Source organism: Helianthus annuus, chromosome 5, assembly GCF_002127325.2.
Source record: "Helianthus annuus cultivar XRQ/B chromosome 5, HanXRQr2.0-SUNRISE, whole genome shotgun sequence".
NCBI classification, from domain to species: domain Eukaryota; kingdom Viridiplantae; phylum Streptophyta; class Magnoliopsida; order Asterales; family Asteraceae; genus Helianthus; species Helianthus annuus.
The window spans coordinates 137,607,766-137,634,644 of NC_035437.2; the positions used below are offsets into that span (position 1 = coordinate 137,607,766).

The following is a 26,879-nucleotide window of genomic DNA, read 5'->3' on the forward strand; positions in this document are numbered from 1 at the left end:
TCTTGAACGGGAGAGACATCTTCAATGGCTTGTCCGCGTAGTAGCCGTTGATGCGTAGCCATACGTCGAAGGCAACATTCATTTTACAGACAACTTCTGTTCTTCTCATGGCCATACTTGCACACTCCGAAAGACTGCACAAGTTACAATTTTATAATTATAAGGGCTGTTGAACTATTGCACAAGTACAAATAACTGCTTATTCAAAAACCTGTCCAATTACCTGTCATATATTGTAAAGGTTTCATCTCGAAGGTTGAATACCCCCAAAAACCAATGAAAATCTGGAATATTCAACGGTACATAAACCTATAGAAATAAGACATAAAATATAGCATTAATACATAAAACCTATAGCATTAATACGCTTGGATGATTACAATAACAACATAACACTTACCTCGTCGACATCGGCGATTGGAGGCACAGGCTCCATTGAGCCATCGAAATACCACTTCACCTTCCGGTTCGACTCACATTCAAATAAGGTAATTTGAAAGTAAGGCGGTAGAATGCTCCACCGGTCGGTTGGTTTCCTTGTCTCATACATCGTAATCATCCAAGCGTATAAATGTTGTTTTTTATGATGATTAAATACTAAGTTTTTTTTAAACATAAATAACATAAGAAACAAAACAATATCATTCTTACATCATCGGATAACCAACCGTTTCCTTTGTCGCCCATCAACGACATCCAAAAATCAGGGCCAACTTCACCGCCCATCAACGCCCCAAGTCTCCGCAATCTTAAATCTGTTTTGCAAACTTTAGCAAATTCACTTTCATACCAACTCTTGATTTTTTCAAGAGTACTTTCGAGACTCTCGGGTCCATCGGAACTATCTTCCGTTTGCATCTCTTTCTTCGTTTTCTTCTTTTTCTTTGACACCCTATTCATAACAACATAAGGTGATAGCGTACATGCAGACGGTTTCCATAACCTTTCCGACCGACGCAATAAAGCAATCTCGGCTTCATCATCCTAACAAAATATATTATTAAAAAAAATGACACTCCGTTGGCTTCATCAACCTAACTTTACCAAAACACTAACATCTTACTAATTAACGAACAAGTTGGCTTACAGGAGGATTAGACGGTTGCATTTTGTCTGTTGGCACATGATAAACTGGAGAAGACGGTTGCATTTTGTCTGTTGGCACATGATAAACAATAACATCGTTGTAGTTTTCGAACAGGTCGTCTTCCACCTGAATACATAAACTGTAAGTAACTGTATGATAATTAGCATTAAACCACAACATTACCTTTTCATCGTCATGACCAGAACGGTTTTCACCCTTCTGACTAGTGAGTTGTATAAGATGAAATTCATTATTGACATATAAAAACATCAAAAAAAACATAAAACAGTTGAAATTAAACCCCTACCAATGATTAATGAACTAATGGGTATGATAACTAGCAGTAAACCACAACATTACCTTTTCATCGTCATGACCAGTACGGTTTTCACCCTTCTGACTAGTGAGCTGTATAAGATGAAATTCATTATTGACATATAAAAACATCAAAAAAACATAAAACAATTGAAATTAAACCCCTACCAATGATTAATGAACTAATGGGTATGATAACTAGCAGTAAACCACAACATTACCTTTTCATCGTCATGACCAGTACGGTTTTCACCCTTCTGACTAGTGAGCTGTATAAGATGAAATTCATTATTGACATATAAAAACATCAAAAAAACATAAAACAGTTGAAATTAAACCCCTACCAATGATTAATGAACTAATGGGTATGATAACTAGCAGTAAACCACAACATTACCTTTTCATCGTCGTGACCAGTACGGTTTTCACCCTTCTGACTAGTGAGCTGTATAAGATGAACTTCATTATTGACATATAAAAACATCAAAAAAACATAAAACAGTTGAAATTGAACCCCTACATCGGTCTTTATTAGCTTACTAAGCCTCGCGTTATTCGCATGAAGCCGATTGTCCAGAATTGATTTAAATTCTTCCACCAAGAATGTTTGTATTTCATCAGGAATTGAATATTGGAATCCCGAAATAGTCACAGATCTTCTTTTCTTTGATTCTTTGGGACTATTCATGTTGAAAGACGATCCAAAACACTGAAACCCATCACCAAAACAATCTTTTGGTTTTTGATTACTAATAGTGTGCATTGACTCGAAACCGGGCTGCCTGTTAATCGCCGGTTGATTCAATATCCCAATAGCACATAAATACTGTTCACTATCTCTGTACCATTCACACTGCCTTTCATCACTAGTGGCGCTTACATCTAGTATTGGACGGTATAAATCATTCTGCAAGTCGTTAAATCAGATCATTGATAGTATTAAGCAAAAGAATATACACCTCAAAAATAGTACAAATATATCGTAATTACCGTCTTTGCTGTATCCAAAATTCGCTCGACAGTTGGAATCGTAAGCCGTGTCCCCGGGCCCCAACTTAGAAATCTAGGAATTCTGGGTGATTTATAAAATTTTTCCATCTGTTTAAACTCTGGAAAAATTTCTAAAATCCACATCTACACATATACACGGTAATCATTAACAAATTAGAAAGATAGGATTGTTTATCCAACACAGAAATCATTACCTTGAATGGCCTAACGCATCCAGGCAAATTGAAACCTGCGTTACCGGGTACGTGTCGTCGAGTCATATCGTAGAGATGTGAATAGGTGCTCTCCCAAAGATAACTACCCCACGGGAACTGGTTCCATGCTTCTAAGTCATCAACAAGATTCATCAACTTCATATCGATGGTTTCGTGACTTTGAGTGCCTTTAAAACCTAACCCTACTATCATCAAAAGGCAGATACGGAGACAATCATCCTCCGAATAGTTTGACCAGTCTGAAGTGAATATCTCGTTCAAGTGGCGTTGTTTAACCACCCTTTTCCCTGGAAATATCCTAGATTTGAATGAATTGGCTGACTCGTTGAATATAACAGTTGGGTACTCGCCAAATCTTAACCCGGTGATAACACAAAACTGTAAGGGGGTAAACAAGACTGAATCATTGCCGAACATGTAACATATTCCATGACTAGGGTTTTCAGTGAAAGCCTGATGTCGTGCAACACAGAGCAACAATGGGCTTTCACAAATCACAGACTGAATATCCAAATAGTGCCCGAAGACACTATCCCTCAACCTAAGTTGTATCCTTGCCGTGACTGTTTTCTTGATCCTATCGATGATTGTCCAAACAGCTCTAACTCTAATTCTAGGATTCTTAACCTAAACAATGATAATGAAATGCAGAAAAAATATAAAGGCAACAATAGAACCAAAATAATAATAAATCGATAAGAACACATGATTTGCTTACCGGTTTGGCGGAAGGAGCGACATTGTCCACGAATGCAGTGGCAGAATGCATGAGTTCATCTGCATTGTTGATGGGTGGTAAAGGGCCCTCATCCCAACCATTCCAGTTCATTGTGGTCCCCGTGAGAGCGACGATGGAGGTTTGACGGGTCGGGTCGGATCGTCTTCAACAAATTTACATCGGTTCGGGTCACACCTCTTTGGGTCAGAAGCCCTAAGCGTGTAGATGAGCACTACATCGAACCACGGTATGACGGATCAAGGTATGAAGGGTAGGATCTTCTTCAAAAGACTAACAGATCGGAGTTTGAACGGTCGGATCTCCGACACACCACCGCCGGATAGGAGCTTGAAGGGTCGGATCTCCGTCAAGATGTGGGAACCAGTAACCCGATTGTGATGCGTCCACGTGAGCACTGAACGTTGACTTTGAATATTTATTTTCCAAAGCGTCTTGCAAACGCATCTAATGAGTTTGCACATGTTTTGATGAGTTTGGAACCTATCTAATGAGTTTGGCACAATTTTTTAGGGCACATGTTTTGATGAGTTTGAAACCTATCTAATGAGTTTGGCACAATTTCTTATGCGTTGCTACAGTAAAAGTACGATTTTTTTTGTTATTTTGGCAAAAGTTTTATATAAATCGCTATATTAATGATAAAAAAATAACGTACACTAAAAAACTCAACACATTTGCAAAGATTTTTAGAGAGGAATTATTTATTTATGTCGAATCGGAGAGGAAAAGATTTAGCGAGTGACGAATACTGCTCTCAACCCGCTAAAAAGGCATCAAGTTGGATACTAAGTCGATGGAGAAGGCCGGCAAATGCAAACGAAAGCGGGACATCTACTAAGGAAATTGAAAATCGACATGATATTGATGAAGGTGACTATGTACATAATAGACATAGCTTACACCAGCACAACCGAGGTAGGTGGGCGATACCAGACGACGAAAACGAGAATTGGTCTAAAGATGTGGTAGAATTCTATCGTAGCGGAGACACTCCGTTTTGTTATGCAGCAGTTTTTACTAGATACGTTCAGCTCGACAAAAACTTTTGGGGAACTTTATTGGGATTTCGTTCTAACGGCAACCTCAACGAAACAGTAAATTATATAAACTACTATGTTAAAAAAATATTTTTTATTAAATGCATCTGTAACTGAATTAAAGTTTTTTTTACAGCATATTGAAGACTGGGTTGGTAGACTGATGTCTTGGAGAACTAGAAAAATTTTGAAAGAGCCTATGTTAAATCTTCGTTGGACAATTCTACCACCAAAGTTTTATGAGTGTTTATTGGACTCCGTTCCAAAAAACGTGGCAACTTATTGCAATGGTAAGTTCAAGCTGTACCCATCCTTTTTTGACGTTGATTACGTATTTTTTCCTATCCCGCTAGAAAATAAGGAATGGCTAATGCTACGACTCGACCTGGCGACCCAGCAACTGTTAATGTATCCCTGTTCAGACATTTGCGAAAGCGAGAAATACCGACAACTTGTCGTTCCCAAACTTACAAAAATTGCGGTATATTTAGGAGCAGTATTGGTTGACATGCAATACTGGAAAAAATATGGAAAACCGGAAAAAATAATGTCATTTGAGATGAATGACGACTACGTCGTGTCTCGCAGCTCCCTGTCTGGTAACTAAGCAGTTTATCTATGTATGATAATGGAACATCTGCTCACGGATAAACCTATCAGTCTCAATAATGATATGAAGGAAATATTTATGACATATAGAAGGTTTATGGCAGATAAATTGTATTTTTGGCGTTGCTTACCGCATCCAGATATTGTTTAATGTGAAATTTGTTTCGCCGAACGTTTGTTTAACTATAAATCTAAGTACTTTTTTAATGTTTTTTTGTTTTCCAACGTTACAAAAAACGATAAGACATACATAAACATTTATTATCAAGGTACATAAATAATAATAAATGGAAATCTACATAAGATAAACCACAAATCTAACCGCTATAATAAACGAAGGTAACCGTTCAAAGTAAAGTAAAATTCACTCAGTAGTAAAACTTTAAGATAAACCGGTATTTAATAAAAATGGCATGGCACATTTAAAAAAAAAATTAACTTGGATGCGGTAAGTATGGCATGGCACATTTTAATAAAAAATTAAGTTGGATGCGTTAGCGACGCATGGCAAGCGTCGCAAATACTTCAAGATCTTCCACAAGATTTGTGACAGCGACTGATGTGATGGGTTTGACAAAAACGCGAAGGATGCGTCGCCGACTCATGTGATGCGTCTGAAAAACTGACATTTTGTTGCGCTACAGACTCATCCGACGGGTCTTGTACGGACGCATTAAAAAATGAGCTTTACTTGAAGCCAGATGCAAGCCGGATAGCTTGCCTCTTATGAGAGGCTTCGCATGCGTCACTCTGGAAGTATTAATAAATGAGGCTTCGCATGCGTTACAGACTCATCCGACGGGTCTTGTACGGACGCATTAAAAAATGAGCTTTACTTGAAGCCAGACGCAAGCCAGATAGCTTGCCTCTTATGAGAGGCTTCGCATGCGTCACTCTGGAAGTATTAATAATTGCTACACGTGTCGATTGGAGAGTGGCAGACGCAAAAAAGGAACAAAAAGAGGCATCAGCCGCCTTGGGATTAGAGACGGTCCTTCCAAAAACTCATCACTTGGCTAGATTGGTAAGTTGACTTTATTCTTGGCTAAAATGGTAATTTTCTCAAATATAATTGCCTCTTTCATTGACATTGTCTGTTCGGGTATACAATTTGCCAAACTGGTGGCCTCCCTCATCATAAATGGAGAATTTGGATGGTCTTCTCCTTCACATACTCCTATCTAATGGGTATAACTGCATCAAATCCATTTAATTTAGTGAGGTCGTTTCTGGTCTGATTTCGATTCTTGTTGATGGAAAGAATCGGTGTGAGCGTCTGATCACTCATCTAGGGTTAGGGTTCCGACTTCGTCTTCTTCGTTTGACGGATTCACTTCCTGCTGCTTCGGTTGCTCCGTTGATGCCGCCAGCTGGAGGTCCCGTGAAATGTAATTGGACGGAGCATACATCTCCTGATGGATACAGTACTACTACAACAGAACAACTGGTGAAAGCAAAGTAAGTATTGTTAATTTTTGCAGTTTTTTGTTTTTTATTATATTATCTCTATTTTTTTGGTAGTAAGATTGGAGGTAAATAATTGTGGAACAGTGGGAGAAACCAGAGGAGTTTCGTATGGTTGCATATTTGTGTTTTAGACGAATAACATAAAGCCGGTTTCTTCATCCGTATGCGGACAACCAGGTAATTGAGTCATCTTTACCTTGTATATTTCTCTAAATCGTTTGATTCATTTGTATTTTGTATTATTTAATAATATTTTTTGTGTTGATTTTTGGTTTTAGGTTAGTGAAATTTGAATCGCCTTTTTGAAGATGATCTGAATCAATGGCCAATTCCCTGGTCCTTGGCTTGATGCTGTCACAACTCTTCCCAATGTACAAAAGCACTTCTTCCCAATTTATATTCTATCAAAGTAAGTAGAGAATTTAGTTAAATGGTATGCAAGTTCCACAACTCTTCTTGTGAAAACAATGAGATTATTTTTATTGCTTAGTTAACATAACTTCATGGACATAATGCAGAAGCTACGAACTAATGGAAAAGACTCTTAAGGTTTACATATACAAAGAAGGAGATAAACCGATATTCCACCGGCCGGAGGCTATGCTAACAGGAGTTTATGCATCCGAGGGATGGTTCATGAAGAATATCAAAGAAAGCAAAAATTTTGTTACTGGTAACCCCGAAAAAGCCCATCTATTTTACATTTCTTTTAGCTCTCGAGTATTGCACTTACAACTATATGTCCCCGGGTCTCATAGTAAAAAGAACCTGCCTCAATACTTGAAGAACTACGTTCATCGCATGACAACGAGATATAATTTTTGGAATAGAACATAAAATAAAAAATATCTATTAGATTTATTGATTTTCTTTTGTTATTTTTTTCTGATGATGGTTGGTTTTATTGAGTGCAAATTAATGGAAAAAGTTGCTTCTGATAAGTGTCACAAATGGGTCTTCAAAGAACCTTCAGAATGTGATCAGAGCATATCTAACTATTGGCAAAGTTCTTTTGATGCTGTATGCTTCTCCCACACACACTTACACCTTCAAACACACACACACACACACACTTTACACTTTCTCTTAGGACTTGATTTGTGTATAAAAACATTTGCATTTGGGTTCATTTGGGTCGACTCAGATTATACAACAGGTCAATTTGATTCTATTCGAATCAAATTACAACCACAAGCTTGCATTGCTGCAGTCATTTTTCAAAACCACTTCTTACAGCAACCGATGGTGCTGATGAAATTGCAATTAAACGTGAAGAAAGGGAAAATCTCGCTCTAAACCACATCACAAAATGCCAACGTGCTTGTGAGTTTTGTACTTTCTATAACATATAGTGATATCATTTATAAGTTTGACCGTCTTTAGTTGACTTAAACAGTAATCGGTGTATCACTTGTGTCTTTAGCTAGTAGTAATCTTCATTACCCGACTGAGCGATGGGATACAAAATTTAAAGTTGGTGCTAAAACAGGTTTGCTGCAACCTTTTCACCGATTGTGGTTGCTGCTGAGGAGGGTGAATGTATCAGGTAAGTTTTGTCTGAATCTTCGTTAATTCACTTTTCTTTTAATAATCTTCGATAATTTTTTCATCTTATTTTTTTAGGATATGGAATTTATAATGTGCAGGTTGTTGGGTCTAAACGGATGCAATACCTGATAACGACCCGCAACATGCATTTGGCTGGTAATTTTGAAACCCAAAGTTGGCTGCTGATGTTGAAGCCTAGGCCCAATCTCGCTAATATGGGCTATGATGATCACGTTTAATATCGGTGTGAAGGCCCAGTTTTGGGTGCAGAATCGGAACCATGGCAAAGAGGCATCAAATGGTCGTTACTTTGGCATAGGTTTGATCATCAACAGCTCTTGGAAGGCCCATTTTTTGGTAAATCTGATCACAAGTGCTATTATGGTCCTATGGTGTTTACTTGCTGGTATGATAAAAAAGAAAGCGGGTTTTGACTTTTTCAACGGCATCGAGAAATACCGCTCTGCATTTCTCAAAGCCGAACCTCAAGCGTTCGTTGTACCAAACCATTGGGACGCCAATGTTCTTTTTTACGTAGCTAACGGTATCGCTTTCTCACTACATGTTAAAAAATAAAGTTAATTCAATTCATGCGTTTTGATATAATTTTTAGGCCAGGGAACGATTACTCTGATCGAAGGAGATTCCCGACAAAGCCATAACATTAAGCGCGGGGAACTCTTCTATGTATCCGTGTGAATCACCAAGTATCTAATCAACATCGACAACAACGGACGCCTTGTTTTGGCGAAGATTCTACATTCGGTCTTCGTCCCCGGTGAATTGCAGGTGAAATACTAACAACCAATTCGAATACAATCCAATTCGATAATTTTTATGCTAAGTTTCTAACTAAATCTCCGGTTTCAGCTCTTTAGCGTAGAAGGTGGTAACGCAGAGTCATCATTCTACAACGCGTTCAGTATCGAAGTTCTAGAAGCTGCATTTGGTGTAAGCTTCAACAATTTTTAGCAAATAGATTGATGTAGTAATTAATTTAATTTCGAGTTTTATAACGACTTCGAATTGTTGTAGGTTGATCGCGAATCGGCCCATAAAATGGTTGGGCAGCAGAATACTGAGGAGCAAATTAGATCATTGTCCGGAGAAGATAAAAGTAGTCGTTGGCCTTTTGGCGACCAAAAAGGAAAGGGAAGGGGCACACATATCTACAAGAGCGAACCATCTGTGGCGAACGAGAACGGTATCCTCCACGAAGTTGATTCCAAAGATTTCCCTGGTCTTCGAGATATCAATGTAGCCTTTTCACTCTTCAAATTTGAACGGTTTTGTGTATTTTTTTTTTGGCAATTACCGGACGAATTACTTTCCGATGATTCTGTTTATACTTGGTAAGGGAACTGATACGAAGAGTTCCAATTTTCTAAAACATTATGGTACAAAGTTGAGTTTATGTTAAATATTAGGCTTATGTAGCACCTATATTCACCATGTTGAGGTTTGAGATTTTAGAAGAGGCATGTTGAGGTTTGAGATTTTAGAAGAGGCTTCTGATTAGAGATTTTATTCAACGGGTTTCTTATTGGACGAAGGAGCAATCTATTCTAGCATATAGCAGCTAATCATTGTACACATTTGAACATTACAATTGAATCTAATATGAGTTGGGACACCTACCGCAACTCTCACAATTGCTTTCTTAAATGATAGGCATGTTGGCTTTAGTGTTTACCTTTGCGATGTATATTGATATTTTACGGTAATGATGATTGAACGACGGTGTGTATGGTTATTAATTTATTATAGAGTTTTTCAAAAGTTCAATGATCGATCCGAGCTTTTCAACGGCATCGAGAAATACCGCGCTGCATTTCTCGAACCCAAACCTCAAACGTTCGTTGTACCAAACCATTGGGACGCTGATGTTCTTTTTTACGTAGCTAACGGTATCGATTTCTCACTACATGTTAAAAAAGTAAAGTTAATTCAATAATATATATCGAATCGTGCGTTTTGATATAATTTGTAGATCAGGGAACGATTACTCTGATCGAAGGAGATTCGCGACAAAGCCATAACATGGCATTCCAACCGGATGTTTTTAAGTATTGTTGATAGCGTTTCACGTTTTAGTTATGTAGCATCTTTCAGAGTATATGACTCACAGCAGACCCAAGGTGACATTTACTCTCCACTTTCTTAACTCCCGTATCTTTACTTACTCTTGTATTAATAATATGGCCTATATATAGAGGTCATATGTATTTGATATGATATACTCAATATTATAAGAATTATATCATCCATTCTCCATATTTCTTTATCTACATGATCTATGTTCTCATGTTTATGTTTATCGTGTATATTGGTTGCTAATAGACCATTGTTTTATAACACGTTATCAGCGCAAACACTTTTAAAGTTGGATCATGTTATTGTAAGTCAAAGTGACCATCGTTATATCACTATATCAGTTTTTTTACATCGATCTATAAGGAACCTGAAATCCATCAATGTTACACAAACAAGTTTTGTTTGAAAATCTCACATGAACAAAGATCAAGGTATGATTCGATTTCCTTTTCTTCTCCAATTTTCTATCAATGCTAACTTATTTGGTTTGGTATGAAAATATGAATATGAGATTGTGGAAGATTACCTCGAACCATATTTTTCTTGAAAGCTGTTACATGTGAATGTGGTACTAATTTTAATATATATCGTAGATGTTTCTGTAACACTCGTCTAATTACTATATGAATTTAATAAAAATTCATATGATATATATATAAAAAATGTTTAAATTTAAACATCTAAGTTACCAACACAAGTACTAAGTATTCATAACTTGACAACCACCAACTAGTTTAAACAGTCATGACACGATAAGCAAATTGTTTACATTACAAAAACTTTGTCTAATAAGTTTTAGATATCGCGGAAGCTTCAAAAGTTGTGTTCGGTTCTTCAAAACTTGCTTGACTGCCATCCGTAAGATCCCCATTGTCACCTAAGGTCAAAACTACTAAAAATGTTAGTTTTGACATTGATAAAGTAAATATAAACAAGTTCCGACATCGAATCATGAAAAATAAAATAAAATAAAATTTCAAATTTGATCCTGTCGCGTGTCGCGCCAGGTACCATTTGTTTTGTCACGTGTCGCGAAAGCTCCCGCATGTCGCGCCGGATCTAAATGATCATGTCGCGTGGCGCGGGGGAGACGGTTTTCCAGCAGGTGCAGGTTTGTGACCTACACTTGCTGCGAGCTCCGAAAATTCAGATTTCTAACTTCAAACGACCATAACTTTTGACTCGTAAGTCCGTTTTAGGTGATTCTTTTTCCTATACGCCTGTAAATTCATTACGAACGTACTTACAATGATTGTCGGTCCGAAAATTTAGTATACGGAACGGACGACCAAAGATTTGATATACAATTATTCGACCCATTCAAGTTGCACTCATTTTACTACCTTTTTAGTAGTGAACATAGGGTGCTTTTTACCCAACTTCCGGGGCTTATTATCACCGGCATTTTATTATCAAATCTTATGGTTTTATGCTCGTATGATTGTAACCGCCTATGTTAACTATTAATAATTCTAACAATACTATTACACCATTATTTGACCCGTTTGGCTCATCTACGGAATCCTCCATTATGATGACTACCAAACGACTTCTAACAAATTCTAATCCTATTATTTCAAATAACGAATATTGTCATTCAATCAACACAACCTTTGTTCTACAACGCAAGTAAACATGCTCTAGTTATCAAAATTACCCAATGTAACGGATCAAGTTACATACTTCAAATCGCGCCCTTCAAACGTAAGTCGCCACCGGCTTGTCCACTCGACGCTCCGGTATCTTTTCCTATAGAGTTCAATCATGATACGTTTAGAACCCCATTTAAATCATATGTCGCATAATTTACCAAAACATCACAATTATGCGTTTTAACTTTAAATTTCAGTTTCGAGCCTTCTTTGAGGCATTTCTACGAACACTTTAAGGGCAAAAATTATACATGATTATATAGCAAGTCCCTAGCTTATCGTTTAGCCCGAATTTACATTGATCAAACCATTTTACATAATTGTTAGCTTCTATAATTCTGAATTCACTTCACATTTGTCAAGTTACACTAGAACAACACCCAATTTCCTAGTGTTTATCAAATTCTACATAACCCACTAACCACCTACAAGGGTGTTCATGGATTTTACTAAAATTAAGCATGATTTCAACATGTGCTTATCTAGGGTTTACTCCTAGACACTACAATGCTCCTAATTCATCTATATATCACACATGCATCACCAGATTTTGAATTCTCTAAGTTCATGAGAATTTCAAGTAGAGGATTTTTACCAAATTTCACATACCTTATGATCTCCTTACAATGGGGATCACTAATCCAGGCTCTAGTTTCGTTTTGGGACTGATCTTGACCTTCAATTTGTGAGATTTAGGAGAGTTTAGGGCTTGAAGAAAAGCCCCAGGTCGCCCCCTGTGTTTTAGTCAACCAAACACACCTTTTGTGTGTGTTTCGTGTGTGTTTTGATTATTAATTAAATCTAGTTTCAATTTTAACACTTTCAGTCCCTTAACTTTCGTTTTTATTTTGTTTTAACTCTTTAGTCACTCATAAGCCATCATCTAACTAGGTTTGTGCCATTCCTAGTTATTTTATTTTACTAACTTATTTGCAATCAAATTGCAAATTTAAGAGTTTATATTTTCGGGACGGTACAGTTTCGACTCTTGAATTATAATTCATTTGGTATACTGTTTGAAACACATTATCACTAGTCCATTTTCTTACTATTTTTCTTTTGGAATTGATGTGCGTGAAGTGTGTTATATTTTTTATGTATATTTAAGCCCCTTTTACACTTTTAGCCAAGTTTTAAATTTATAAAACACGATATTTACTAACACTAAACACACATATGGGCAAGTGCACCCATCGTGGACGTAGTATAGTGTTGGTAAGATACCAAGGTCGTCCAAGGACACAAGAGCTTTTAATACCGGTTTATCCTCAACGTCTAATCAAATCAAAAAGTGAGAAAAATGTTTTTAACTAAGAAAATAAAAACTAACTAAATGCTGAAAAATAAAATAAAATAAAAACAGATAGACAAGATGAATCACTTGGATCCGACACGTGTATTAGTATAACCTTTGATTATTTTCTCACTTTTGCACTTGTTTAAGAGATTATCTTAGTTATTGTAGTAGGCCCCTCTTTTGAAGGCGACGTTACCCTCAACCCAGTAGTTTGAGTCAGCAAGGATACAATCCTAAAGGGTCGGATTATTGAAAGATAATGAATTAAGTTATTAATGTAAATTGTGGTAGGCCCCGCTTTCGGCGGTGACGTTACCCTCGGCTAAGTAGTCTGAGTCAGCAGGGATACAGTCCTAAGTAGCCGGGTTATAGTATTAATAGTAGTTAACTTATGAAGGGGTCAAAGAGTTTGGATCCCCGCCATCCAATACCTATGGGCATTGAAGGAGATCCTACTAAATTTGACCCAGGTCCCAAGCAGGACCTCTAAACGCTGAACAAGGGCAAGACCCTTACCAAACCGTTCCCTTAACCCCCGACCAGGTAGCCAACATACCTCCATATAGACCGTGGAGATATGAATGGTGAAAATCTTTTATTTTATATAGATAGTAAAATAATGCCAAGACACCACGGACAAACGATAAGGAAAGATCACCTTCAACATAAGCAACTAGTTATTAAAGTCATTAATACAAAACCAAATAAAAAGTGCAAAAGATTGAAAATAAAAAGTATTATACTAAACACTTGTCTTCACCAAGTGATGTAAGAGACTTAGGCAAACATGGCCTTGATTGTCAAGAACTCTTACGATCAATCTTGGATCCCGAGACGACTCACACACTCTACGATGGACAATGGATGATGGTGGTGGATGATGGTGTTATGGTGGTGGTGGGTGGTGGATGAAGTGTGAGAGAGGTGGTGTGCCAAGGGATGAGATGGAATGAAACCAAGCACTCCTATTTATAGGCTGAACAGAAGGCTGGGCACGGCCCCGTGTCCGCTGGACACGCCCCCGTGCCCGTCTGACACTCTCTCTCCTCATTAATTGTAATTCGCAATTACAATTAATGCGCCTGCTGTACTTTCACCACGCCCCCGTGCCCGCTGGACACGGCCCCGTGGTGGGCAATGGAAGCTTCTATAAGTTTGTCTTTTATGCTGCTTCTTGCGCACGGCCCCGTGCTGGCTGAGCACGGGGCGTGTTCAGACTTCTGCTTTCTCTTCTTTGCCTTGGAGGGTGCCGTTGAGGGTCCGGGCAGTCTACTTTTATTCCTTTTCTTGTATTTATGCTAGAATTAGTTGTCTTTTTGCTTCTTTTGTGAATTTGAGCTCATTTCATCCTGAAAATACAAAAGAAAGACAAAAACACTCTTTTTCCAACATTAGTACTTAAAAAGGGTTAGTTTTATGCCTTAATTGATGTGATTTATATGTTGTATTTTACACACATCGAATACCCCCACACTTGAACTTTTGCTTGTCCTCAAGCAAAACTCTTTAAATGTGGCTTACACTCCCAAATGGAATAGGTAGAAGAGAAAGTTTTTGGCTTGTCATAGAGTGTCGGGAATCCAAGATCTTTGTAAGTTTTATTTTTATTTATTTACAATCCTATTCGTTATGATTTATTTAGAACGTTTCACAAGATAAATTACTTATTCGGGCATAGCATGCCTTATTAAAATTCTATTTATATACAAGTTCACATACCTCACGGGAGATCACTCAACACTCGGCCGAAGGTGTAATTTTTTTAGTGAATCACTCGAGAGCGGCATGGAACTTACGCCTTCCATAGGCTTGCCAAGCAATCAATCCTCCTCCTTTTTAACTTTTTACCTTTGTAAATATCAAGAGGACTTTTTGGGTGAAGGGTTAGGCTTGGGTTTAAGGTGGGTGGTTGGGTTAGTGGTTAGTAAAAGGGCGAAAATCGTAAAAAGCGTCGGTTTTCGTGACACACGTTGTTTTTAGTGACTTTTTATTTTGAAGTATTTCTCCAAACAAACTTTTATATAGCTTTTGTTTGTTTTTGACTTCATCATTTTTTTTTTGATAAGTCACATAAAATAGCGAGCTTACGAAAAACCGAGCTTGTTACTAAAATAAAGGGTGAAAAATAAAAAAAGGTTTTGGTGGGTAAAAAGGGTTTTAGGGTAATGAAATGAAAGGTTTAGGCTCAAAGGGGCTAACTAGGGGGATTTTGGGTAGGTGGTAAAAAAAATTGAAAAATAATGGTGTAGAAAGAAAAATATGGTTAGTCCTAATGCCTCCATCACTTACTTACTTGGGTTTAAGTTGGTAAGGACCGGGAATGTATCGTCGTGGCATGTTCTAGAGTTGTAAGAACCAAGCGGCTATTCACACAAGAAACGAAAAATGAGCATTTAGTCTAAAGATGTATATTTGTATGCTCAATAAAGGCTCAAAACTCACTTTTGTGGGAATGGGTTTTTAATGCGATCAAAATAGGGATACAGCCACACGTAAAATGTGTGACTATGTGTCTTTCGCCACACATATTTTTTTCAGGTCAAGTGTGACCAAAGCTCGAGTCATCGTAGGTATCATACAGTCACACACACTTTTTAGTGGCCGTAGAACTTAAAAGTGTGGCTAAATGGTACCAAAATTTTTGGCTAAAATCTAGCATTTCCTCCATTAAGTGTGGCTAAAGGATAGCAACAGCCACATGTATTTGCTTTAAGTGTGATAGTTACTATTATATAGTCACATGAATTACCAAAAAAGTTTGTTTTAGCCACATCATTTAAAAAAAGGTGTGGCAAAAATGGTTATTGTAATCAAGAATTTTGTCCATTAAGTGTGCCTAAATGGTAGCAACGGCCACATGAATTACTGTAAGTGTGGTCGTTTCTATTATATAGTCACATGAACTTACTGTAAGTGTGGTTGTTTATATTATATAGATACACAAATAGAAAACAAAGTGACTAAGGTGTGGCTAATAATTATTTATAGCCACACGGAATTTTGTAATTTTAAATGTGGCTATTGTCTGACTTTTGGTCACACATCTTTTTTTTCCTATGACTTTTTCTATCATTCTGTCACACAAACAAGAAACAAAGTGACTGTGATATGGCTAATGGTTATTTATAGTCACACAAAATTTTGTAATTTTAAATGTGACTAAAGAGTAACATAGGTCACATTAATTTATTGTAAGTGTGATTGTTTCCATTATATTGTAACACGAAATTTTGTTATTTTTAAATGTGACTAAAGAGTAGCAATAGTCACATTAATTTACTATAAGTGTGACCGATTCTATTATATACTGACATGAATTGTAAGTGTAAGTGTGGCTATTATCTAACCTTTGGTCACACGTATTTTTTGATGGTGTGACAAATCTTTATGTAAAGCCACATGTAAATTTTAGATGTGGCTATTATCTAACTTTGGTCACACATATTGTTCTATGTGATAATTTTCATGTAATTGCTCATTTTATTTACATTTTTTTTGTAAAATAAAAACTACAATAAACATCAACAAATCTAGAAAATCTAAAATCAAATGAAATTAACCAAAAATCAATATGTATGTTTTCAATTGAAATACTAAAGACACATTTCTAACCGAAACCTATCTACAAAAGTTGCAAACGAAAATGCCTACACAAACTAGGAACTATTTCTAGGTGGTTTTCTTCAAATCGATATACTCTCTGCTTTAAGACCATAATTTGCATCCATGAGCTGTTGGGAAGAATTGCTATAGTAAGTGTATCCTGAAAAAAAAACATCAAAGCAAACTGTAAGAGCAATATAAAGAATTAATTTCTTTTAGGTGAACTGGTCGTCAGTAAATAACATTCTGGGAAATTAGATGTAAAACTAAAGCATCTTAAATCCCTGAAATTAAGAGAATATATAAACTAACATTGCTGTTAGAACCCTTGAAACATCCTCACTGGGACCATCAATTCCTGGATTGAAATCCATCCTTGAGCCAATCCAATTAAAAGGTCTTGCTATCGTGAACACAAGATCGTTCACTACACCCTTGGCTATTAGGAAAAAAAGAACAAAAAGTGAGTGAGCATGCAAGTGTTGGTGTTATAGAGAGAACATAATGTGATATAACTATATAAGTTTGTATCTACTCCTATTTGGGTCCTCGAGCCCCTGTATAAGAAAAAAAGTAAGTGAACCGCAAAACATCAATGCAACTCTTAATAAACATGTATTTAATCAAGAGATAGGGGTGCCGAAGTTATAATTAGAGAAGAACTCAAAAGAAGCTTGTATCTACTCCTATTTGGGTCCTCAAGCCCATGTATAAGAAAATATGGTACTTAATACATCAATATACATGATTAAATTACTAACAGAATTATCAAATTCAAACGAATGGCAAAGAAATGATAAACAAAAGTTCAGTTTACTTTTTTATGTATGTAACCAGCTACTATAATGGCACAAACAAGTTCAGTTTACTTTTTTATGTACGTTTAGAGGACATGCACTCTTCTGGTTCTTTACCCGTGATTGACTCCTGTCAAACAAACATAAGTTTATACTCGTGTAAGTTCTATCTTCTATATCCCTTTGGCAGCAGGGAAGCTCAACGCTCTACCCCATAAGAAAAAGGATAGGAAATATTATTTCTTTATAAGAGGAAAACATTTTCACAAAACCAACATTTGTCACGAAACCAATATATAATTAAGAAACCTTCTAATGTTTCCTTGAACCTGGAGGTGGACAAATCGTTTGGTCTGGTTTTTTAACCGAACCGGTTTTTTTTGGGCAAAAATCTGGTTCTTCAAAAACCGGTTTTATAAGATGAGAACTGGTACTGGTACGAACCGGGTTTAAAACCGTTTTGGACCAAAAAACCAATTTTTATCTTTTTTTTTTTTTACAATCGGGGTTGGGTTTTAAACCGGTTACAAAGATCATGAATATGAACCGGTCTACAAACCGTCGGGTTGGACTAAGGCCAAACTGGTTTTAAAAAAAAAAACGGTCCGTTTTTTATCGGTTTTAAATCTAAAACCGCTTTTTGCCCATGTCTACTTGAACGTAGCTGACTTGATTCTCCAATAGCATAAATGCTATCAGATTTTTTCATACAAATTAATCATACTTTAACATTAAAAAGCAAATAAAACAATCAGGATGTCGTCATGACCAAAAAGAGATAGAAAACCTTATCATGGCATGGCGATGGAGTCGTGAAAAAGAACTCCTAAAACTTGGTATCTCTTATCAGTTGCTTTCTCATTATTACCACATGAATTCACATCTTGGTCAAGGTTACGGCTTTCCAAATTGATCCCCTTTAAAAGGTTGACTGCTGAACAAGAAGAAGTTGCATTTGAAGCATCAACATTATGTCAAAAGATATGTTTAAATATGGGTAAAAATCATATGCCAGCACCAAAAAAAAAAAAGATTACATGCCTTATAATTAAGAACTTGCAGGTTCTGGCCCAAGTGCACACTCTTGGAGTTATTAAAACATACATCATAATATATACCACACTCTTGGTAAATATCTTGCTTAGAAATAATCAGCATGTCTAAGACAAGCGACATGAGCTTAATTCGTTTAGGCAGTCCCATACTCCCCATACCAGAAGAAAATATTAATATCATGGTCTGAGTTTTTGATCCAACAATGAACATAATACAGAACTAGAAAGTAGTATTGTTTAGATTCATTCCTATACATGAAATAATAAATAACTTATGAACTTAGAGATTTCAAACCCAATGATCACTCCAAGTATAAAAAAAAGTCCAAAATGTATTAAACAGACTAAAAAAGAAAAAAAATACCCATAGCCTATCCCGCTGCGGCGTTCATATGAACGGCGAGGATGATCTCATCCTCTACATCTTCATTGGCAAATCCGCCATGACGACCACCACGAGAACCATCGCCATCGTGTCTCTCATAACCTTTCCCAATATCAGACTCCTCGATTCCTCGATGACACCATATAACCCTCTATTGTTCATTGTTGCTTGAGCCTCAATTGAACCCGCCACCACCACGACCTTGCCCGTATCCACGGCCACCACCACGACCTCGCCTGTTCTTCAATCTATCAAATAATTTCGATTAAGATTATTTGACAGACAACCAATTCAACAATTCGATCCAAACCCTATCAATACAAAGTGACGAACATTAGATAGGGTTTGAATCCGGCAGAAATCGAACTATTGTGAGGCTGACCAGATCTTGTCATCTTGAAACCCTAGAAATTTAGATAATGAAAGGATTGAGCAGAACAACCGAAGAGATATCTATCGCTGGCAGAAGAGACAAGGTGTATGCGGCTGATTTTGTTTGGAATGAAAATTAAAGTTCATTTTTTTTTATCTTTTATATACGATTTTTTTAGGTAAATTGTTAGAATGAGAATGAAATTAAAGTTCCTTTTTTAATATTTATAAAAAAATAACAAAAAACTTATAAAAGAAAAAATTATAATTTTTTTTGTTTTTCGAATTAAAAATAAATTTCATTCCAATCAACAGGGCAAGTTACATAAGAATAGCAAGTAGATGAGCAACAAACTGTATCGTCATCCCTTTCTGAATAGAAAACTCTAATCTACTAAAAACAAAGTCTCGCCCCTGAGGGGTCGAAAAGTTGTTGTGGACCACACGCTGAACTCTAGCCAACAACCGAACCGCCTCCGGCACTAAGGAGCCGAACGTGTCAAACGCCAAGGGGACAAAGGCATAATGATTATCCTTACAAGCTTTCGCGTGCTTTTGCATCTTCTTTGACTCTGCTTTCAGTACCGTTTGCCCCGCCACAAACCCATTTTCCCGGAACCCGGCAAGGGGGGATACACCTGTGAGATCGACACAAACATGTTTCCCGCCCTCCCAACCTATTATCCTTTAAGGCCCAATATGGTTCAATCTGGTTCAATATGGTTCATTATGGTTCATTACAGATACATGATCCACTATTGGCAATTATGATCCATTAAGATCCAATATGGTTTATTAACCCATATATGATTCACTACTTGCGATCCATCAAGGCTCAATATGGTCAATTAAAACGTATATGATTTATTATTGTTCATCGTGATCCATAAGACCCAATATGGTCCACTAAGATATATATGATCCATTATTATCCATTGTGAGCCATTAAAGCCCAATATGGTTCATTAACCCATATATGATTCACTACTTGTGATCCATCAAGGCCCAACATGGTCCATTGAGACCCAATATGGTCCACTAAGATACATATGATCCACTATTGTCCATTGTGATCCATTAAGGTCTAATATGGTTCATTAACCCATATATGACTCACTGTTAGCCACTGTGATCCATTAAGGCCCTATATGGTCCATTAAGACCCAATATGGTCCACTAAGATACATATGATCCACTATTGTCCATTGTGATCCATTAAGGTCCAATATGGTTCATTAACCCATATATGACTCACTATTAGCCAAATGTGATCCATTAAGGCCCTATATGGTCCATTGAGACATATATGATCCACTATTGTCCATCGTGCTCCATTAAGGCTCAACATGGTTCATTAAGACTTGTATGATCTACCATTGTCCATTGTCCATTGTGATTGACTAAGGTCCACTATGGTTCATTAACAGATATATGATCCGCTATTTGTCATTGTGGTACCGGGCGTACCGATACCGAAAATACTGATACAAAAACTCAAAAAATATGAGTACAGTCGTACAGGTTGGTATTTGAAAATTAATTTGTGTAAAATACTGGTACCGTACTGAACCGAATGTACGAGTACCGAAAACGCCAAAAAATGGGTACCGAAAAGAATTCGATACGGGAAATTAGATACCGGTATAATTAATTTACATACATTAAAAACATATCTAATAATATGCATACGTTAACATATTATTTAGAAGGTTTAGAGTATATAATATTTAATAATAGGTTGAATTTTTAGATATGTATTGAGGGTTTTTTAATATTAAATAATATAATTTTTTAAATGAGAATATTATTTGAGAGGAAAGTCTTGAATGAAACATTTTAGGGGGAAGTTTAGGGTAAGGATAGTGTAAAAAGGGCCTAAAGTGTGAGAAGTGTAAGAAGTGTATTATAACACTATATATAATACTATATAACACCATATAAACACCGTATAAGAATATGTAACACCATATAATACCATATAACACCATGTAACACTATATATCATTATATAACAAATATAACACTATAGGTTGTCTGATAGCATGTCTATGATAGATGTATAGTGTTATATTTGTTATATAATGATATATAGTGTTACATAGTGTTATATGGTATTATATGTTGTTACATATTGTTATACGGTGTTTATATGGTGTTATATAGTATTATATATAGTGTTATAATACACTTCTTACACTTCTCACACTTTGAGCACTTTTTACAGGATCCTCTACCGGGAAGTTTAAGTTTTAGGATAAATATTTTGGGGGGAAATTTTAGAATGAAATATTTTGGGGGGAACTTTAATTTTTAGAATGAATTATTTTGGGGGGAATTTTAAAAGATGTAGTAAGTTTACCATTTTGTCACACATTTTTTCCATGACATTTGATAAGATTTTGTCCCACGAAATAACCAAAGTGAAAATGGTGTGACGAATTTTTATGTAAAGCCATATAAAATTTTGTAATTTTAAGTGTGGCTATTGTTTAACCTTTGGTTACACAAAATAATATGCGTGGCCATATGTATCAGATTTTAGCCACATTATAAACATATAATGTGATCTTAAATCACATTTGGCCACATTTTTTTAGTGTGACTGCTTTTTCTTAATGTGTGGCTAAAGGTTTCAAATAAATATATTTTCGTCATATGAAACAAATATTGTGGCCGTAGATCACATTTGGTCACACTTTTTAGTGTAATTAATAAATGTCCTAGTTTTTTACTTAAAATGTGGCTAAAGGTTTTGAATATACATATGTTATTGGTCACATGAAAACAAATATTGTGATCGTAGATAAGAATTTGCCACACTTTGCTAGAGTGACTAATATATGTCACAGATTTTTTCTTAAAGTGTGACTAAGTGTGTCAAATACATGTGTTTTTTGTCACATGAAACAAAAATATGTGGCCATAGATCACATCTGTCCACACATTTCAAGTTGTGGCTATTTTTTTGTTAAAAGTGTAGCTAAAGGTTCTGAACTAGTATAAATGGTCACATCAATAATAAAATGTGTTGCTGAAGGTGTTTTAAAATGTGAAAAATGACCTTTGGCCACACATTTTTTCAAATGAGTGGCAGGACGGTTTTGCCAAAAGTGTGGCCGTAGCCCTTTTTTCACGTAGTGGCAAGTATATATAATCGAATTTTTAACTAGACTTGTTATGCCGTTTCGTAATTTTCTTATGTTGGTTCTTTATTATCACGACGCTATCGGTTGTAAATTTGTAAAAATATAACCTTTTTAGAACTTGTTATTCCCAAATTAAACCAAGACAAGTAAAAAAAACGAAAAGTTTTTGAAAAACAAAAATTTGGGGTGTTTAGCGGTTCCAATAGAGTTTTGTGTAAGGCTTGTAATTAGGATTTGCAAAATTCAAGGTTTTAGCATCCCCCCCACACTTAAATTACACATTGTCCTCAATGTGTCCCAAAAATAATATTTTCGGTTGATTGGAATGTGTAAAAGTGGGTTAAAAAGCAAAGATTTATGTTACTGGCAGCCTGGACACGGCCCCGTGTCCACTGGACACGGCCCCGTGGCGAACTGCCAGTAATGAAAACTTACAGAAGATGAACACGGGGGCGTGTCCACTGGACACGGCCTCGTGTCTGGCAAATAATTGCAGGTCAGTAACCAATAATTGCAGGTCAGTAACCAATCAGCAGGTCTGGGAGATGAACACGGGGGCGTGTCGGCTGGACACGTCCCCGTGTGGACAGTCTGTGAGCCTGAAAAACAGGTTTTGTCTCCCGGTTTCTCCATTTTGGGGCTGCAAGTGCTAAGGTTTAGCACTCTAACCCTTGCATTGTACCTGTTTAATCACTCAATACCACACCAAGCAAACATAAACCATCCTAATTCACCAACGTTAATTGTCTCCAAGCATAAAGTGAAAATAAAACGAAAATAAAAAAAAAGTAAATTGTTCAACAAGCGGCACGCAGGCCGTAAATTGTTCGATAGAGAAGGGTACTTAAACCTGTGGGCTCATCACCAACCTGCCCCTTGTTCCTTCAAACGTCCATGTCTTCACCGCTATCATCACCTCCATCCCCATGCCCCGCCATGTACTCCCGGATGCTACCGATATCATCTTGTATATCGTTGATGTTGCGCTCAATAGCTCCAACCCGGTGGTATGTGTTGTTGGCGAGGTTGTAGGTGTTCCTGGTACACATGAGGTTTTCCTGCAAAAGATCATGTAAGCTTTGAAAGTTAGGAAAACCGCCTCCTTGTGAGGAGGATTGACCCGGATCGCCATGGGGTTGGTACTGGTAGTGGGGAGGTGGTGCGTGGAGAACTAGGGCCTCTTGTGGGTTCCATGCATAGCCTTGTGTCCTTTGGAAGCTCACCGTCCTGTCTTCCGCCTCATAAAGTAAGTTCATGGCTCGGCAAATGTGGTAGTCAACTTGTCCCGACCATGGACTCCTTTCAAAGGACCTTGGGATTCTCGTGAAATGCTTGGAAAGACGGTACACCCATCCCCCGAAGAAGATAGGCGTAGGAGCGTGAGCAAGGCGATCGAGGTGCATGTTTCGTAACAAGAGATATGGAACATCGCGAGGCTTCTGGTTGTGGATGCAGTGAAGGACAACCAAATCTTTCAACCCTACAACGCCACTACTGTCGTGACGCTGGTTCAGCGAGTAGGTGAGGAGCCTGTGAATGTAGCGGTAAAGCGGGTCCCTCAGTTTGGTACTCTTGGTGCTGCTAGGGTTGTAGATTCCTTCACCGATCTGAGCCCATGCGGCTTGACGTTCAGTTGCATCCAAGTCTCGTAATCCCCCGGTATTCTCCTCATTCCCCGATTCTTCTTCCCCGTACAGTCCTATTATAGCTCCAAACTGTGCCATGGAGATCGAGTACCTTGTCCCGCCACACCGAAATGCAACCCCTTCATTGTCAAACGGGTCACACCTCGAGGTGAAATTGAAAGTACTGTAGAACTCCATGGTGCATTGATGCACCGACCGAAGCCGAGTGTTCAATGCAACTGCTAGTGGCCCTGTCACGATGTTGTTGAATCGGTCTAGCTGGTTCACCATGGTTAACAGGTCCGTGCATGCTCGCCTAGGAAACTCCTCGGGTCTTGTTTGGAGTGTCTCATATCGTGCCCTAGCATCGAGTTCGCTTGCGTTGAACCTTGTGAACTTTGACATCTGAAAGAATACACCAAAAGTTAGTACGAAACAAAGATATTTGGGGTGAAACTGCAAACAGTGGGCTGGACACGGCCCCGTGTCCAGGCGTCTGTAACCTAAAAACTTCATTTTTCGTCCCGGTTTCGAAAACCTGAAAATTTTTAGCCCAATAGTAGCGGTTTCCCCCGAAAATGAAACCCTAAGTGTCGTTTTTCCCAAAACAAACCATTTACCCTTCCAATTTTGTCTTTTTCGGTTAAAAAACAAGGGTTTGGGGTTTTAGTGGGAAATAGAACGAATCTATTAACAATACATGTTTATTTACTTTCTACTACACTAATCTAAACTACTACTAACAGATTGCATTAATAATTTGAAGTTCGATCCGGATGAACACGAAGAACCCTAGATTTTTCCCCAATTTTTGATGTTTTAACTACATGCAAGTAACTAATCTAACTACTAAAGATGATAGAATCATACCTTGATGTTGTTAAACGTGGTAGTGACGTCGGAAATCTGCGGAAAATCGCCTGGAACCAGAGCATTTTCGGCGAAACGGGGCGTGTGGAATGAGGTAACTGTTGTGAAAAGAGGGTTTTATCCCGACAGTTGCCTCGACACGGCCCCGTGTCCAGCGGACACGGCCTCGTGCCGAGCAAGGTTTTTGAAATTTTTTTTGTGCTCGTGTGCATGCCCCTTTTTCCGAAAATGGTTAGAAGACTTACCGATTTTAAACGTACACTTACCTGTTCGTAACATGTCGGGTATGAGTTTATTCGTTAACCGTTTGAAGTGAGATCTCCTCTTCCTCATCCTCAATGGATCCTCGGTAGAGTTTTAGCCGTTGGCCATTGACTTTAAATGGTATCCCATTTCGAGTTTTAATTTCTACTGCACCGTGCGGAAAAACATGGGTGACGGAAAAAGGTCCTGACCACCTAGATTTTAGCTTGCCAGGAAATAATCGAAGTCGTGAATTAAACAACAGAACCTGATCTCCTACCCGAAATTCATTAGACTTAATATATTTATCATGTAAATTTTTCATTCTTTCCTTATAAATTTCGGAGTTAGAATATGCATAATTCCTTAGCTCGTCTAATTCATTTATTTGACAAAATCGATTTTTACCGGCAGTTTCTAAATCTAAGTTCACAGTTTTTATTGCCCAGTAGGCTTTGTGAGCTATTTCTACTGGCAAGTGACAACTTTTTCCATAGACAAGCTTATATGGGGTTGTGCCTATAGTGGTTTTATAAGCAGTTCGAAAAGCCCATAAAGCATCGTCTAATTTGTCGGCCCATTCTTTTTTATTTATTCCTACGGTTTTTTCAAGTATTCGTTTTAAACCTCGATTAGTCACTTCGGCTTGCCCATTTGTTTGAGGGTGATATGCTGTTGAGACCCGGTGATAGACCCCATACCTTGTTAATATTTTTTCGAGTTGATGATTGCAAAAATGGGTACCTCTATCACTTATTAAAGCCTTTGGTGTCCTGAAGCGAGAAAACAGTTTTTTCAGAAATTTTACCACTACTCTTCCATCATTTGTTGGAAGAGCCTCGGCCTCCGCCCATTTAGACAAGTAATCGACTGCCACAAGTATATATTTGTTTCCCTTTGAAGGCGGGAAAGGTCCCATGAAATCGAGCCCCCACACATCAAAGATTTCACAAACGAGAATGCCATTTTGAGGCATTTCGTGTTTGGAAGAAATATTACCTGATCTCTGGCAGGCATCACATGTCTTTACAAGGTTTTGTGCATCCTTGTAAATGGTTGGCCAGTAAAATCCTGAATCAAATACCTTTCGTGCGGTACTTGCGGCACCATGATGTCCTCCGTATGGGCCTTCATGACAATGACGGAGAATTCTTCGTGCTTCATTACCATGGACACACCTTCGGATGAGTTGGTCGGCACACATTTTGAAAAGATAGGGGTCTTCCCAAAAGTAATGCTTTACATCAGCAAAGAATTTCTTTCTTTGATGATGTGGCCATCCCTTGGTGACTATACCGCTAGCTAGGAAATTAGCGTAGTCGGCATACCATGGCTCTTGTCTACTCTCCATCATTTCCAAGGATTCTGTGGGAAATTTCTCGTTGATTTGCTCGTCTCTGGTCGTTTCCAAAGCTGGGTCTTCTAAGCGTGAGAGATGATCTGCAGCAGTGTTTTCTGCTCCTCTTTTGTCCTTGATTTCGATGTCGAATTCTTGGAGGAGTAGAATCCATCTGATCAAACGGGGTTTTGCGTCTTCTTTCTTGAAGAGGTACCTGATGGCTGCATGGTCTGTATAGACTATAGTTTTAGAAAGAACAAGATAAGAACGAAATTTATCAAAAGCAAACACCACTGCTAGTAATTCTTTTTCTGTAGTTGTATAATTTTCTTGTGCATCATTAAGAGTTTTACTAGCATAATAGATTGGGTGG

At 37.5% G+C, this 26,879-nt stretch overlaps 1 protein-coding gene and 2 long non-coding RNA genes across 22 annotated transcripts; 1 reads left to right on the forward strand and 2 right to left on the reverse strand.

Annotated features, from left to right (window-relative positions):
- Positions 1-6,112: 6,112 nt before the first annotated feature.
- On the forward strand, positions 6,113-9,471 carry LOC110900350. 12 transcript variants are annotated; one of them, XR_002570963.2, is made up of 10 exons: positions 6,114-6,471; positions 6,565-6,657; positions 6,759-6,889; positions 6,999-7,153; positions 7,625-7,803; positions 7,904-8,026; positions 8,127-8,572; positions 8,642-8,817; positions 8,899-8,979; positions 9,064-9,471. XR_002570963.2 is itself a non-coding variant. In XM_035990714.1 (6 exons), the coding sequence occupies exons 1-4, from the start codon at positions 7,012-7,014 to the stop codon at positions 8,265-8,267; spliced, it is 516 nt and encodes a 171-aa protein (XP_035846607.1). In that variant the 5' UTR covers positions 6,971-7,011; the 3' UTR covers positions 8,268-8,817; positions 8,899-8,979; positions 9,064-9,471. The 12 variants fall into 12 exon arrangements, 1 of the variants encoding a protein (XP_035846607.1); XR_004894396.1 differs by having other exon boundaries at positions 6,113-6,471; positions 6,999-7,803; positions 7,970-8,026; XR_004894393.1 differs by having other exon boundaries at positions 6,759-6,913; positions 6,999-7,803.
- Positions 9,472-10,823: 1,352 nt separating this feature from the next.
- On the reverse strand, positions 10,824-12,523 carry LOC110903567. 3 transcript variants are annotated; one of them, XR_004894400.1, is made up of 3 exons: positions 12,384-12,523; positions 11,806-11,871; positions 10,824-10,999 (listed from the first exon to the last, which is right to left on the reverse strand). It is a non-coding gene; the product is annotated as an uncharacterized LOC110903567 (long non-coding RNA). The 3 variants fall into 3 exon arrangements; XR_002572067.1 differs by having other exon boundaries at positions 10,824-11,011; XR_002572068.1 differs by having other exon boundaries at positions 11,780-11,871.
- Positions 12,524-16,600: 4,077 nt separating this feature from the next.
- Positions 16,601-19,407, reverse strand: LOC110900349. 7 transcript variants are annotated; one of them, XR_004894405.1, is made up of 5 exons: positions 18,891-19,407; positions 18,259-18,405; positions 17,544-17,601; positions 16,987-17,113; positions 16,601-16,834 (listed from the first exon to the last, which is right to left on the reverse strand). It is a non-coding gene; the product is annotated as an uncharacterized LOC110900349 (long non-coding RNA). The 7 variants fall into 7 exon arrangements; XR_004894402.1 differs by lacking the exon at positions 17,544-17,601; XR_002570956.2 differs by having other exon boundaries at positions 16,987-17,601.
- Positions 19,408-26,879: the final 7,472 nt, after the last annotated feature.